The sequence below is a fragment of the Bufo gargarizans genome, chromosome 5 (genome assembly GCF_014858855.1).
Source record: "Bufo gargarizans isolate SCDJY-AF-19 chromosome 5, ASM1485885v1, whole genome shotgun sequence".
Taxonomy (NCBI): domain Eukaryota; kingdom Metazoa; phylum Chordata; class Amphibia; order Anura; family Bufonidae; genus Bufo; species Bufo gargarizans.
In genome coordinates this window covers 210,121,757-210,138,494 of record NC_058084.1, presented here as the reverse complement: position 1 = coordinate 210,138,494, position 16,738 = coordinate 210,121,757, and the positions used below count along the sequence as shown (strand labels likewise).

The window sequence follows — 16,738 nt, the reverse complement described above, 5'->3', positions numbered from 1 at the left end:
CCTGTGTCATTAGTGCCTTAAATCTACCTAAAGCTTATTGCAAGATGCTTTTACAACTGTTAATAATTGATAAAGGACTGTACACATGCAGCGATGACCTTCACATGTAAAAACAAAAAAGGCAGGGGAAACACTTACATTTGAAACAAATGTAAGGAATGTGAATCCAGCAGGATTCTCTTTTTACAGGGCAGACACCTACCTTGCTGCCCTCTGTGTCAGCTTCATCTGCTGTCTTGTGATCTTCAGATTCAATAGTTTCCTTCACAGGAAGGAAACGGTGTAACAACAATGTCAGGTATGATCATCAGTAGAGTATAATAGCAATTGTGGAAAGGTAAAAACCACCATGAATTAAAGGATGAATAAATAATGAATGACTCAATTGACACACTATATTAATAAGTATTTGGTGAAGTGTATGTAAATGACAGACCTCAGTGATACCTTATTACAAGATGCCTATAGCACATACTGTCATGGTTTACATATGTTCAAATGGCAGGGAAAAACGAATGAGTCAAAAGAACAAATATGAGTCGAACGGAAGCCTCTGTTTTTAGGGCAGACACCTACCTTGCTGCCCTCTGGGTCAACTTCATCTGCTGTCTTGATTTCTTCAGGTTCGGGAGTTTCCTTCACAGGAAGGAAACAGTGTAACAACCATGTCAAGTATGACCTTCAGTATAGTATAATGCAAGAATGACCATGGAATGGATGATGAGTTAGTCAGTGTAAAAATAACGAAAGGAATCATTTTAAAGTGATATGATTATGTATGCTATAAACAAAAATATTAAATTAAGTTCTGTGATTACTATTTATATAAATGTCTATCTATCTAATGTATCTCGCATCTATGTCATATCTATCTATCTAATCTATCATCTATGTCATATCTATCTGATCTATCATCTATGTGATATCTAGCGTTTCTAATATCTATCTATCTATTGCATGTCTATCTATCTATCTATCTATTTCATATCTACCTATCTATCTATCTATCTATCTATCTATCTATCTATCTATCATATCTATCAAGAGGAAATCTAGAGGGAAAAAAAGCACTTATACAAGCAGCCAAACAACGCGAGTTTGTGAGCGTTTGCATGTTTGATTTCCAGTGTGTGTTTGTACTAAGTGTGTGACTTTAGATTACATGACTTCAGATTCAGCGACTTTAGGAGGGTACTACACTAAGTTACATTCTTATCACTGCACTAGATTATATTTTTCTCTTTTCTTGTGTAATACCCACTTAGTAAGTGTTCTATTATTGACAGCGCAGTCTAGTACACATCTTGTCTAATGTATGCAGTCATGGAACAGCCGTTTGAGGGTGCATATCTTTGTTCAAAATGTGAGCAAATTGCCCATTTGGAATCGCACATCGAGTATCTAACCAGGCGAATTTCAACACTTAGAAGCTTTGACAATTTGGAAAAGAGTTTGCTGCTCACTGAGCAAGCACTCTATGGGGAAGATGTGGGGGAGGGTGGTAGCGAGGAGGCTCGGGAAAGTGAGGTAGCTAGCTGGGTATCCAAGCGGACAGGAGTACTTCCCTGTCTAACTTCGATGTCAGTCAGTGGCAGTTCATGCGTGACACCTGCCGTTTGCTCAGGCCCTTTGAGGAGGCCACATTATTTGTCAGTCGCCAGGACTATGGGATGGCTGCTGTTGTGTATATTCTTTTTAGTACAAGAAATAAAGATGGAACCGGAGATGCTGCCATGACCGTGTTTTGATTACAGGATGAACAACGTCATTCCACCGCTTCATGTCCTGCAACAGATGCTGATAAATCTGGCTGGTCAGGGGACTGGAGACGTGGCGCATAGATCTCACGGCCACATGAGCCCTGTGGGGGCTGAACTGGAGGAGGAGAACATTGGAGCACAAGCAATGTGTACCGAAATGGGTGGTTTTTCTACACAGGTGAGAGAAGAGGAGGAGCAGGAGCACCAGAGGAGCTACAGGGTGATGAGGAAGGTGAGGCAGAGGACCCAGACACACCGTGGCATTATCCATTGGGGATGGAGGCAGGGAGTGCATCCAAGTCACTTTCACAAAATGCCCAAATGCATACTCGCTTGCGTAGTGACAGCCGAATTGTCACCATTCAGCAAAGGGATTACTTCTGGCTCTCCACCTTGTTGGACTCTCACTAGTGGTCCAAAATGGGGGCATTTTTTACACCCTTTGAGAGGGAGGACAAACTGAACTACTATAGAGACATCCTATGTAGTGAGTTGGCCGCTGCCTATCTGCACCATTGTCCATCCTCTCGCAGGTCTGACCGGGAGGGGGGGCCCTCTGCGCTCATGTTCCACTGCCATGGATGCTGGGGAGGGGTGGGTTGGTAGGAGCAGTACCAGCTCCATCAGCAGCAGCCTGAGTCGCTGATGAGCAGCTTTCATCACCCGCATACTTGGAGTGCACCTTGCCAGCTGTCATTGAAGATCTGCTTGACTACTTGACAGCCAAACTGGATTTGTGGCCGCAACTGGCAGAGTTTGCTCTGGAAAAGCTGTCCTGCCCAGCCAGTAGTGTGGTATCAGAATGGGTGTTTAGTGCGGCGGGGGCCATAGTTACTCCAAGAAGAACTCTCTTGCCCACCTAAAATGTGGAGAGACTGACCTTTGTCAAGATGAGTCAGGTGTGGATCAGCCAGGATTTCCACCCTCAAATGCCTGATGCATTAGACTAGATCATCCATGGTGCCATACCAACACTTTGACAAAAGAGATTGGTATCTTCTGGCTACCTTCCTCAGCTACTATTCTGATGCTGCCACACATCTGATGCCAAGTGCTTCTTATTTCACCCACCATCTTCAGCTGGTACTGGTATTGCCACCCACCTCCCCACTCTGTCAACGGGTGTCATGCCCCACTCTGACGATGTGTGGAGGTCGGCCAGGATAGCAGCACGAGTTTAGTGTTTGTTTTGGAGCTATGCTGGATCCGCCTCTCATCAGGTGCACTGGGTGGGGTCATTAGTTTAAATAGCACACCAGCCCAGTGCTCTGAGCGGATTATACAAATCATTGTGGTCTTGGAAGCTAGGAAGGAAGGTTGTCTGTCTGTTCCAGCTCAGAAAGATAAGTGTGATTCTAGTTTGGTTGTTTTGTGTCATCTCTCCCATCCAGGTTCTGTGCGAGCAGGCTGCTCCTATTTCCCCTCTTCACCATCTCAGGGAATTTAGGGTTTTGTCAGTCCAGGCACGAGGACACATCATACCTACCTTTAAGGTCTGCATGTGGGCTGAGCAGTGCAGGGAAAGAGGTCAGGGATTAGGTAGGAGGTGACCCTTCCCCTGTCTCTCGCCCAGAGCCTGGTTGGTGGGTTATCTGTGAGTCTGAATGCACGACCGCCGTGACACCGGGTGACTCTGTGGTCTTCTGATACTGCTGCCACCTTACCACTCAGGTTTCCTGATGCTACTGCTGCCACCTCCACACTGTTATTGTGCCACCCTATGGCCACCTCCTGATGCTGCTTCCACCACCTTCACACCCTATCAGTGTGCCACTCTGCAGCCTCCTGATGCTGCTGCCACATCCACACTGTCATTGTGCCATCCTGTGGACTCCTCCTGATGCTGCTGCTTCTGCCACCTCCACACTCTGTCAACGGGTGATTCTGCTGTTTCCTGATGTTGCTGCCACCTCACCACTCAGGTCTCCTGATGCTGCTGCTGCCACCTCCACACTGTCATTGTGCCACCCTGTGGCCTCCTCCTGATGCTGCTGCTGCCTCCTTCACACTCTATCATTGTGCCACTCTGTGGCCTCCTGATGCTGTTACTGCCACCTCCACACTCTGTCATTGCGCCACTCTGTGGCCTCCTGATGCTGCTGCTTCCGTGACCTCCACACTCTGTAATTGTGCCATTTTGTGGCCTCTTGATGCTGCTGCCACTACCTCCACACTCTGTCATTGTGCCACTCTGTGGCCTCCTGATGCTGCTGCCACCACCTCCACACTCTATCATTGTGCCACCCTGTGGCATCCTCCTGATGCTTCTGCTGCTGCCACCTCCACACTCTTGTCATTGGGCCACTCTGTGGTCTCCTCGTGCTGCTTGCAGCTCACCACTATGTCATAGGGCTACTCTGTGGACTTATCATACTGTTCCCACCCTCCCCACTTTATGACTGGGCAACTATTTTGCCTTTCGCCCTGGCTGACATCATTTATTTGACCCTGTCAGGATGTAAAAATTAGACGCAGAACAAATCCTGTCTATTTAACAGCTGTAAGGCCTGCATGGCATGGTCCCTATTTTGCATTAGAATTGGCTTATGATTTGGTAGCCAAAAGCAGGAGTGGGTACAAAACACAGAAGACATGCAAATATTCCATTCAGGTGTCATCTCTGTTTTGGATTCACTGCTGTTTTTTTGGCTTTAGCAATACCTATGGATTACTGACCATAGGTATTCGCCTCGAATAAATTTGGATTGAACCACATTTTTTTGTGCGCAATTCGCGCTCATCTCTAGTGTAAAGTTAGGAAATTGTTGACTGCAAAAGTTTGTTATAGTCTATCGAATACAGGTAACTATCTCTTATTTGTGCAGCTTAAAATACTAACAAAGTAACAATTACTTGAGAAGATGACTCAAAAGCACCAACTAATATGGCTGGTATATAAACAAATCAGAGATGGATTAGTTAACACGACACATTTCAAAAGTGAAAAGAAGTGGGAATTAGAAATAGGAAACGTCACCAGCATTAACTGGGTGAGGGTATATAAAAATATAAACTGGGTAATTACATCTGCCAACTTTAGACTTATACAATTCCAAATAGTTCACAGGTTGTATTACACTCCACTGCAAATTGCAAGGATGCATGGAAAAACTGAATCTAAGTGCCCTAAATGTCAAATTGGTCAGACTGATTTTAAGCATATGATCTGGAGCTGCCCAAATATTCAGCAGTACTGGGTAGAAATGTATAAGCTACTGGCTAGTAAGTTGGGCAACAACCCGGAAATGGGAATCAAGCTTGCGGTATTGGGAACACTTGGAGTTGAGGATACCAATAGACATGAGTTTATGGCCTGGCTGAAAGGCATGTTATTAGCCAGAGTTATGTGGCTCCTCTGACTCTCCTACTATAACAGAATGGAAAAACTTGATGGACAAGACCAGAAGCTATGAAAAAAATCTATGTCTATCCAAAAAACTGTTATCACGCTGGGAAAGGTCATGGGCAAACTGGATATAGCCGGAGGACCCAGGCCGGCAACACCTACACTCTACATTTGTTTTACACTACTTACTTGGCTATATGAGAATGTCAAGCCCGGCGGGATTACCCGTCGATTCCATTAGGCTCCGGGGGCAGCGAGGCTAAAAACCAGAAGGGATTGGGGAGGGTTGGGTCTTCATTTAAAGGTTGTATATATTTAAATGTAATGTAAAAGCTGAATTTACTTTATTGTTATGTATATTAATACTAAAGATGTACGCAATAATTGAAAAAAAAAAAAAACTAATGTGGCTGCACTTCCTGGTGTTACTTTAGCATAAAAGGAATTTTGAAAGAAAACTGAATAATGCACGAAAGACAGTCATTTCTATTTAACATAATTACCAAACTAGAGATGGGTTTCTCCTAGTGGTTGGGTAGTGTTGGAACGGGTGAGGTATATATCATGAATGAAGTCATTACGAAGTGACAAATAGGCACTGGAACTTCATATTATTTGTTTGTATTATTTTACACTGCCTGTCCCAAGCCACCTGGATTTAACTAACCAAATAGTTATGAGCCTCCTATTGGATAATTACTGCATGGGTGATTATCTTTCAGCTGGCAATAAGTTATTTAACCCCAACTGGTGCAATGAGTTGCTTCTCATTTCTTAAACAACCATGTCGAAAGACACATCTTGTGGTTGTGGAAAAGATGTTAGTCTGTTTGAGAAGGGTCAAATCATTGGCATGCATCAAGCAGAGAGAACATCTAAGGAGATTGCAGAAACTACTAAAATTGGGTTAAGAACTGTCCAACGTTAAAAACTGGAAGGATAGTGGGAACCCATCGTATTCGAGGAAGAAATGTGTCTGGGAAAAAAAGCCTGAACGATCGCGATCGGCGATCACTTAAACGTTTGGTGAAATCAAATCAAAGAAAAACAACAGTAGAACTCAGGGCTATGTTTAATATTGAAAGTAAGAGCATTTTCACAAGTACAAAGCAAAGGGAACTCAAGGGATTGGGACTGAACAAAACAGGAAAACCTGTTAGCCATCAGGCACTTCTTTTATGCTATGCATACCTGAAGAATACCCATGAGTAGCAGCTAGAGAGCACAAAATATAGAGACACCCATAGTGCCCTGATTTATAACAGTACAGAGCCTCCATGTACATATTGACAGCCAAAACCCACCATATATAAATTACATGTACTCAATTTAGCTATAGTCATAATTTACCTATATACTGTACATTGATAGCTACAGGCCCACTACAGTGGCACCCACCAGTAACAGTGGCACCCACCAGTAACAGTGGCAGTCTCTGATTGAACTTGATGGACATATGTTTTTTTATGTACTAAGTGTGTAACATTTTAAGATGCAAAATGCAGTGTCAGCCCCAACCATCATATACACCGACAGCCACAGTCCACATATACAATGACTGTAACAACTGTGAAAGCTGAATGTCTCCAAATTTCCCATAAAAAGACCTCTATATTCCATAACAAGGAGCGAGAGGGAGGGGAGGAAGCCTGAGCTTTGTTTGATCCTGAAATAAATCCAGGGCCTTTTCCCTTCAGGGGTCGCTCAGTGATTTTTACAGTTTCAATTAAGTTGAATGGTAACTGTATAAATGTCTGTGCACTGAGGGACCCTAGTGATGGCTACAGGCAGCCAGTTTTATCAAGTACTTTATGAAGGGAATCGGAAGATGTAGAGCTGTATGGAAAGATTTATCAGTGTATTTATGCTAGTTGTCTGGTGGTGTAAGTAAGTTGGGTAAAGTGAGTGGAGCACAACATTGTTTTTATTTTATCTCCTCCTCCGAAAATTATATTTTTCATACATTTTGTTGAGGGGCATAACCCTATCAGACCTGTGTACACCCTTGCTGCGCCATATACATTGAAAACCATAGAGAAGACTGTAGTGGACCTTTACTGTTGGCTATATCTGTGATATTTACATTTTCCAACTAAGCAAGAAACTGATTTCTAAATGGTACTGAATACATTTTGAAACAACTTTGTCTGTGTTATGATCCTGATAAAGCCATGGATGGGTGACTGGAATGTAATGAAATGGAATAGATGAGCTGATGCTTGGCTGATGTTTCTTCTGACTCACCATTATCTTCTCTGCTAATTCATTTTGCTCATCAGCTTTAGTGTCCTCAGCAGGAACATCAGGCAGAGGTGCAACCTCCTCAATCTTGATCTCCACAGAAGCAGCTACATCTGATTCCACCTTAGTTGTCACAATATAAAATATTTAGTAGCTGAACTAAAGTGTTTGCATTACAAACCCTTTCATTATGGGGCAAAACACTAAATAAAATACATTTTGACAACTTTTAGGACTTTCAACAACCATTTTAGTCAACTGTAGTCAGTACTGAAACAATCTACAGATTACAGTATATAAAAATTAACATTTATTTTGACATGAAATGCCCTAACATGTTGCCCATAGTAACAGCATGTAAAACTGAATTAGATTTCATTATGCCATCTACAAAAGATGTGTGAAAATACTTTACAGCTAGGGCTATGATCATGTTATGGTTTTGATGCACAATTTCACAGTAATTTTCTGTTGCGGTCTTGCAAAAATGGAGGCAAGATAGAATGAAAAAACTGGGACAAGTGAACACAGCCTTACAATCAACATATTGTATAATTAACAATTGAAGTGATAAAGCGGGGAAGCTGAATACAACAGCATGAAAGGAATGTACTTTTTCCAAAGTACATACCGTATACTGGACCTTAAAAGACAACATTTAAAGGGCTTGTCTACCTTTATATGAATAAGGGCTCACACACATGAAGGTATTTTTCGTCCACATCAGATCAGAATTTTTTTTCGGGTTGGATGTGAACCCATTCACTTCAATGGGGCTGCAAAAGAAGCAACCAGCACTCTGTGTGCTTGTCTGCATCCGCACGTCCGTTCACATACTACGGACAAGGATAGGACTGTTCTATTAGGGACCGGCCATTCCTTTCTGCAAAATGCTGAATGTAAACGGCCAGTATCTGTGTTTTGTGGATCTGCAATTTGCGGACCACAAAACAGCCAACTGGCGTGTGCACGAGTCCTAAAGCTTAAAGGGCTTCATGATGTCTGAACCATGGACAACATGAAGCCATAGTTGTTTGTATTCTGGGAGACTGTTGATATTTCATGCAGCTTGTGGTTCATGATGCACAGTATAATATACAAAAATGCAACATTCCAATATCCTTTGTGTTAGTTTCTTACTATTTTCAAGATTTCTTCTCACTGTCAGTAAATGTATACCCATATTCTTATTTACATCAAGAGACTAAAAACCTGCTCCATTTGCTACAATGTATCAGTGTAGATAATTTTCAGTGCGAGAGTTTCACTAATCTCTTTCCTGTAATGGATGTTATGCTTATACAGCACATGCTTTCCATGAAGGCACTGAGAAGAATATGATAAGAGTAATGGGTGCTCTGCTGTTTGGGGTCAGTGCACATGGCTTTGCTTGGGCATTAAACTGACATGTTACATTATTGTAATGCCACCGATTGCTGCCAGCAAAGTAAACCTCTAACAAACACAAAGTATATTTTATAGGAAGGTGCATAATTTGGTAAATCCAAAACTGATTTATGACTTGCCACAAGGTCAGAGATAACTGTAAATCATTTTATATTTTGATGAAAAACCTGTCTACTTACCGGTACTGTCCATTCCTCAGCACTTTGCTCTGATTGCATTGTGAAGAGGGACGTGGGTGCATCAGGCTGGAAAGATCCAAATTCACAATGAGTTAAATCTAGAATCATTCCTTTATTTCACTTGTAAGGGTATGTGGTTTAGGGCATGTCAACATTACAATGGGATAATATACAGATTCTTTAAAAAATGCATATGTTTTATTGCTGAAAGACTCCCTAGCGTTATACTGTTGACTACAGAGTAGAGATGGCTAAATAGAGAATTTTTCAGAAGACAAAGCGTTGGAAGTTATTAACAGTTCAAAAGTTAAAGGGGTTGTCCGAGAGTTTAACCCCTTCTACCATGGGCCAGTTTTCGCTCTTCTGCTCAGGTAATTTTTTTGCAAATCTGACATGTGCCACTTTATGTGGTAATAGCTTTGGAACACTTTTATTTATCCAAGCAATTCTGAGATTGTCTTCCCATGACACATTGTACTTAATGATAGTCATAAAATTGCAGGAAGGTGCCTGTGAGTATAAAGTACGGAGTAATATTTTGACCTGTGCCAAGTGTCTATATAGGTGTGAGATTTTATTGTATGTATGGAAAAATAGTCCTGGCTAGCAGAGGTGCCAAATGCCCTAAAATCCTTGACAATGAACTAGTTCAATCAGTTTAAGATGCAGGTTTTTCACACTAAAGCTATATTCCTACCAGTCTAAAAATTTCTGAAAGGCAAAGATGATGCTAATGGTAATTACCAAAATGAGGAAATCCATAGCTATCACTGGTTTCTAAGATTAATTACAAAGAAGGCTTATACTGGGAACTTTCAGCCTCTGTCTTGTATGTAGGATTGAGGGCATAACTGACCTACTGTAGACTGTGCGGTAGTTCTGCAGCTCTAGTGAGAATCAGACCTAAGATATATAGTAAATAAACTGCTAAAGGTAGGTTGCATAGTTTTTTTTCCCAGCAATCACTATTAGGCCTCATGCACACGACCGTTGTGTGCATCCGTGGCCGTTGTGCCGTTTTCCGTTTTTTTTCACTGACCCATTGACTTTCAATGGGTCCGTGGAAAAATCGGAAAATGCACCATTTGGCAGCCGCATCCGTGATCCGTGTTTCCTGGCCGTTAAAAAAATATGACCTGTCCTATTTTTTTCACGGCCAACGGTTCACGGACCCATTCAAGTCAATGGGTCCGTAAAAAATCACGGATGCACACAAGATTGTCATCCGTGTCCGTGATCCGTGTCCGTTTTTTCCTATCATTTCAATGGCAAACTTGACTTAGATTTTTTTTTCATTTTTCATGTCCGTGGATCCTCCAAAAAACAAGGAAGACCCACGGACGAAAAAACGGTCACGGATCACGGACCTACGGACCCCGTTTTTGCGGACCTTAAAAAAAAAACGGTCGTGTGCATGAGGCCTAACACTGAACATGCAGAAACAAACGGATACAGGTTTCGGATAAATTATCTCTTTTAATTATTATAATAATTTCAAAACACTTATTCTATTAGAAAATAATGTTTGTTATAAAACATCTACTCAAATTATAATTTCCTAACAAAATATATATATTCTGCATGTATCCAGTCTTAAAATGTTTTTCTGGTTTGGAAAAGTTACTTTCAAATACCCTAATATTAGAGGTGAACGGATTGATGCTAGACAAATCTAATTAGTTAATTTCCTCAGTAATTTGGATTTTAGCGAATATAAAAATGTTGTGATTTTGGACAAATTACTCAAAATGGTGGTCAGAAGACAGAGAAGAAGACATTTGCGACCAAAGAGGGATTATTTATGGACCTTTTTTAAATTAAAATTAAAACAATACAAAGTGCAGTGTGTCTTTAAACAGGCTGTTACTACCAACTTTTATCCATTTACCCATCCGCATTTTTGTTGATGTCACTTTAACATTACTAATAGTGTCTTGGCAAGGCATTTGCACATCTCTAGGTATAGGGATTATCCAGCTATATAGAATGATGATCTATTTTCAGGAAAGGTCATCAATATCAGATTGGTGGGAATCCGACATCTGGCACCCTAGCTGATGAGCGAGGCGGCTCTCCATGCAAGCGCCCCTTACCGTATTTTTCGCCCCATAGGACACATTTTTCCCTCAAAAAAAGTGGGGGGAAAATGCCCCTGAAGCGAATACTAATGAGCGCTCCCATTATGGAAGCGATCATTAGTACCGGAGGACCAGAAAGTGGTGAAGACTCTGTACTCACTGCTTCCTGGTCCTCGGCTGTCGGCTGTGAAGGCTGCGCACAGCGTGAGTGCGCTCTGTGACCTTACGCTATGCACGTCAGATCGCAGAACAGCTGACAGTAAGAGGAAGAGGATCACGATGTAGGTGAGGAGCAGCGGCGTCCAGGAGCAGGAGAGGTTTTTTATTTTATTTATTGAGGCTGATGGGGGCTAATATAAAATGGCTGGTGGCTGAAGAAAGGCAGTTAGGGGCTAAAGAGGCTTCTGGGGGCTGAAGAGAGGCTGATGGGGGCTAATATAACATGGCTGGAGGCTGAAGAGAGGCTGCTGGGGGCTGAATAGAAGCTGCTGGGGGCTAATATGACTGGGGTCTGAAGAGGCTGCTGGGGGCTGAAAAAAGGCTGATGGGGGCTAATATAATATGGCTGGGGGCTGAAGAGAGGCTGCTGTGAAGGCTGAGCACAGTGTGAGGGTACTCAGTGACCTCACGATATGAGCGTCAGATCACAGCACAGCTGACAGCAAGAGGAAGAGGATCGGGATGTAGGTGAGGAGCTGTGACGTCCAAGAGCAGGAGAGGTAACTGTTTTTTTATTTTATTTATTGAGGCTGATGGGGGCTAATATAACATGGCTGGGGGCTGAAGAGAGGCTTCTGGGGGCTAATACAACATGGCTGGGGGCTGAAGAGAGGCTGCTGGGGTCTGAAAAGGCTGCTGGGGGCTGAAGAGAGGCTGATGGGGGCTAATATACCATGGCTGGGGGCTGAAGAGAGGCTGCTGGATGCTGAAGAGAGGCTGCTGGGGGCTGATATGAGGCTGCTGGGGGCTAATGAGAGGTAATGGGAGCTGAAGAGAGGCTGGTGAGAGGCATATGGGGGGCTTATATGTGGCATATGGGGGCTGATGAGAGGCATGGGGCTCTTATCTGAGGTCTGATTGGGATCATTCACATTTGGGTCTGAACTGAGGTCTGATTGGGTCATTCACATTGGGGTCTGAACTGAGGTCTGATCTGAGGTCTTATTTACTTCGGGGGTCTTATTGGGGCTGTCAGCTGAGGTCTGATTAACATTGGGGGTCTGACTGCTGGTCTGACCAGAGGTGTAATGAAAAATATTTTTTTTCTTATGGCCCTCCTCTAAAACCTAGGTGTGTCTTATGTGCTGATGTGTCTTATAAGGTGAAAAATACAGTACGCTTCAGTACACTGTACTTCATCTTGGAAATGCAATGTAATGAAGAGTACGTGCTCCATTCAAGTGATCTCTTAAAGACCTCTTTAAACAGCTGATCAGCGGGGGTGCCAGGTGTCAGATCCCCGCTGATCTAAAATTGATGACCTATGCTGGGATAGGTCATCAATATATATATGGCTGGACAACCTCTTTAATATAGAGGAGAAGAATTACACAAAACATCTCTTTAGAGAACTTGCATTAAACTCCCATTTCAAAAATGAAGGATGTATGCAATTCTGATATTTGCTAAGCTAAAGAAAAATTGCAAATTCTGTTTTCTGACACCAATGAATATATCAACAATTTATCCACCATGCCACCTATATCAGGTTTATTACCTACAGAATATATACTATTACCCTACTGGAATATATAGATCATTTTACACTGTTGCTAAGTGATGAAGGTTTTTAATGTTTATATGCACAATTTGCCTTTGAGCCAGTGTTTTCTATTTCCTCACTGACAAACAATATTCCATCTTATGATTAGAGATGAACAAAGTTTTGAAAAATTTGATTCGGCTGCTTCACTGGACTTCAAAAAAGAAATTTGATTCATTATGAATCAGTTCATCACAAATCGCTTTCCACTGTATGGCACATAGACAGGGAATGGAAGCCTTTCAGGGGTCAATAAAGGATTAAGAAAAATACTTTCTTTATCCACTTATGTCATCACTGATGACATCACTGCACGCCCAATGTGATCACGTGGTGAGGTCATCATGCTCGCCACAGGCCCTTTGGTGGATTTTTGTCAATCAAGATAGGAGCGGACTGCCTCTCCGGGAGCAAGTAGATGAAGTGAGTAATTTTTTAAATTTATTTTCAGCCACCATTTTGTGAAAATTTAGGAATACCAAGGAAATTCGGCATTGTGATTAATCAAATTTTTCCTGAAATTCAGATTGAAGTCTACTTCAGATACTTTGATTCGCTCAACACTAATTATGATGCTTACATTATGATGTGGACATTGTTTCTACTTTCTCATATTATCATGACACTTACTTGTGTAATTCCATTAAAAGCACCACTGGATGCCTAAAGGAAATGAAAAATCAGATCATTAACATTTAAAGTTGCACTTAATGAAACATGAGGCTGATGATGATAATGTCACTACTGTGCTGTGGTATTAGAGGGAATCTATTTCTGAAGGACTCTAGCAGGGTACAGCATGTAACTTGAACTTTAAGTCTGCATTAAACCTTGGAGGAAAACTCTTTATTATAAGAAACATCTTACAATTTCATAAGGGCACATTCACACAACCGTATGTATATTGCCGTCTGCAAAACATGTATCCGCAAAAAATAAGGATGCAATCTGTGTGACGTCCATGTTGCATGCATTTTTTTTGTGGACCCACTGTAAAAATGCCTATCCTTGTTCTATATTTTTTGTGGGGCTGCAGAATAGAAATGCAGTTGCGGACAGCACAGTAAGTGCAGTCAGTTTTTTTTTTTGCGGACCCATAGAAATAAATGGGTCCATTTGAAATCCGCAAAAAGTGCAGATCGGATGCGGACCAAAATTATGGTCGTGGGAATGGGACCTTAGTCAACACCTTTTTCATTCTTCTACAATATATCCCTGGGTAGACATTGTGGCCAATGTACCATAGTTATTTAACAGCAATATAAGAAAAGTTCCTTTAAGTCCAAGAATTTTTATAATCCTCCTATTCCTTTTACAATTTTTTATAGTTTTTTTTTTATATTTTTAAGTGAACACTTTACTATATGTTATCAGTGCTACAGAAATATAAAATAATTTGACAGATAATGAATGTAGAGGTGAGCAAATCAATTTGTTCAAATCTAAATTTGACCCAAATTTTTGAAAAAATTCGGATTTGGCAGAATGAGATTTTTTTTTCCTAATTCATCTGTAGAGTTTTATAGACTACCCAAGCCTTCTTATGGTATGCATATTAGCTGAGCTTCTTTCTCTCTCTCTCTCTCTCCAGGTAAAACTGATTCATACTCTAATCAAATTTCTTTGCAGATTCGGATGAATCTGGACGAAATTAAGAGAAATGTGATCAACCTTAAATGTTTTATTGCTAATGTTCATTTTTTCATAGTCTGCAACATTACATTGTAGCATCAATATATCCAATAATACCATTAGGGGACACTTGTCAAGTAAACTGATCTTAAAGAACATCATCACTGCTAGTAAACTAGGCATACTACTAGTTACTGTGAGTTAAACATGCTGAATTATGTTCTGTAGATTCCTCTGTAGCCACACAGTCCTCCCCTTGAGTGACAGAGCCAGGCATTCTCACCATCTTCCTGTCTGGCTCTGTAATCTGCACATACATTGGTGAATGTTGAATTGGCGCATGCACAGTTCAATTCTCAGCATAAGAGATGTACTAGGATGTAATATAATTGAGATGCACTGTGCATACGCAGATTCAACATTCACCTGCACATGCTGAGGATTACTCAGGCAGGCAGGAAGGCAATGAGAATGCCTAGCCCTGTCAATCAAGAGGAAGCAGTGACTAAGGGAAAGGTGGTGGTGAAGCAGTAGTCAAAGGGGCTAGGCTTGCCCCACAGTTCTCTGAACACCTAATTAACATATCAAATATAGTGCATATTTCTCTATTGACTACCAATTTTGACTACTGAGGAGTCGTTTAACTCAGCATGAGCAACCTAACAGGCAATATGCCTGGTTTAATAATGTTGATCATGCTGACAGATGCTCTTCAAAACCTCTCTACTCATCATAGACAAGCCCTTTAATATCAGAAACATGGCAACATTTTTAGTGTGGGATTGGATGTAATGTTTAAATAGTAGCCATGTCAATGTATATGGATAGCCCTAGTTTGCCACAGTGAGAGACATTGCTAGCTGTGATATGTAGAGTTCCAAGCAGAGGATCCCCTTTATGACATTCAAATGTTCTAATAGGACATTTTGACAGGGGCTCTTCTGATGTGACAACACATTTAAGGCCTCATAATGAACAGCACAGGTCATTCCCAATTAGAATATAGTTCTACAGATTGGCAATGTGAAAGGATGATAAGAACACTTTGGGTCAAACTGATGTGCTGTACATAGTACGATGTTTAAAGGGTGGTGATTTACACTGGGATTCTCTATTTGGATTTCTTTTTTGGTGAATGCCTACTGGTGTGCCATTCTTTACCTTTTTTCTTGTCTTAAGACTTAAGATGAGTGGTGAAATTTGCAAGTTTTGAACAAAATATGATTTTGCAATACTCATTGGGCATTATTTATGCTGCATGTGTTTGTGTCGCCACCCAATGGTTGTGATGTGAATTGCAGCCTGTTGAGAGTTTTGCTTGCATGTAATGATAGTGAACTGAATTTGTATTGTGAAATTGTCTTTGAGTCTTTGTATATTATGCCAAACCAGTACAGGCTGAGTCCTAGGTAAAACTCAGAGTATCAGTTTTTCCTAAAGTGTCCCTTTAAAAATATACAGTAGTTACTCAAAATACCACAACATCAAAATAGTGCACTGCTTGCTCTATAAGGACTACTAATTTAGCACTAATATTGCTTTTTTTTCTAAAAAGGGATGACAAAATGCAAAGAACATAAAGCACAAGGTCCAATATATATCTATACTATATCTACACATGGGGGAACAGAGATACCTCTTCTTTCTCATGTTCTATATCTTGGTAGAGAAATCCATATCTCCGATTAGCTAGTTCATCTTCTGACAAATCTGAACTGTTGGCCTCATTTTCTCTGTTTTTGGATGAACATTCAAAGCTAGAAATTCTGGAATTGCTTATGCATGACCCTGGTTGTGTACTATCCTGTTCCTTATTTATTTCAGGAGTATTGCTGCAGTCTTCATTCAAGGACATGCTTGCTTGTGCTTCTTGTTCATTGGAAATGGATGTGTTACCATTGTTTCCTCCATGATCAATGGTTTCAGAAAACCAAAATGAATTAAACTCTGCTGAATTTTCCTCAGCCCTCCAGAATTCATGTGTTTGGCAATCGGTTCCATAGGAATCACCCCATGAATCTGTTGTACAGGTTGGTTCCCAATTAGCAGGCCATATCTGGTCTGTGTCTATTTCAGTACTATAAAATTCAGTCTGGGAAGCATTACTCTCCCATCTGTTCAGATGACTTTCTTCCTGAAATACATCTTGGTGGCTCATGTTTGAAAGTGAAACATCATGGCTATGGATATTTTCAGTGTCATCTGATTCTTGAGGCAAACCCATACACTGTTCCACAGTTTCAATAACATTTTGATCATTATTCCAGCCATAATGTTTTACAAGAGTGGAAATGTTCTCTTTTTTAACATTCTCCATCATAAATTCATTAGCG

The 16,738-nt window shown here is 41.2% G+C and overlaps 1 protein-coding gene across 1 annotated transcript in view; it reads right to left on the bottom strand.

Moving 5' to 3' along the window:
• AMPH (amphiphysin) overlaps positions 1–16,738 on the bottom strand; it is a 301,192-nt gene that overhangs the window by 42,849 nt on the left and 241,605 nt on the right. The window contains 4 exon segments of the mRNA XM_044294372.1: positions 172–262; positions 7,351–7,470; positions 8,940–8,999; positions 13,404–13,436. Coding sequence (XP_044150307.1) covers positions 172–262; positions 7,351–7,470; positions 8,940–8,999; positions 13,404–13,436 — 304 coding nt within the window.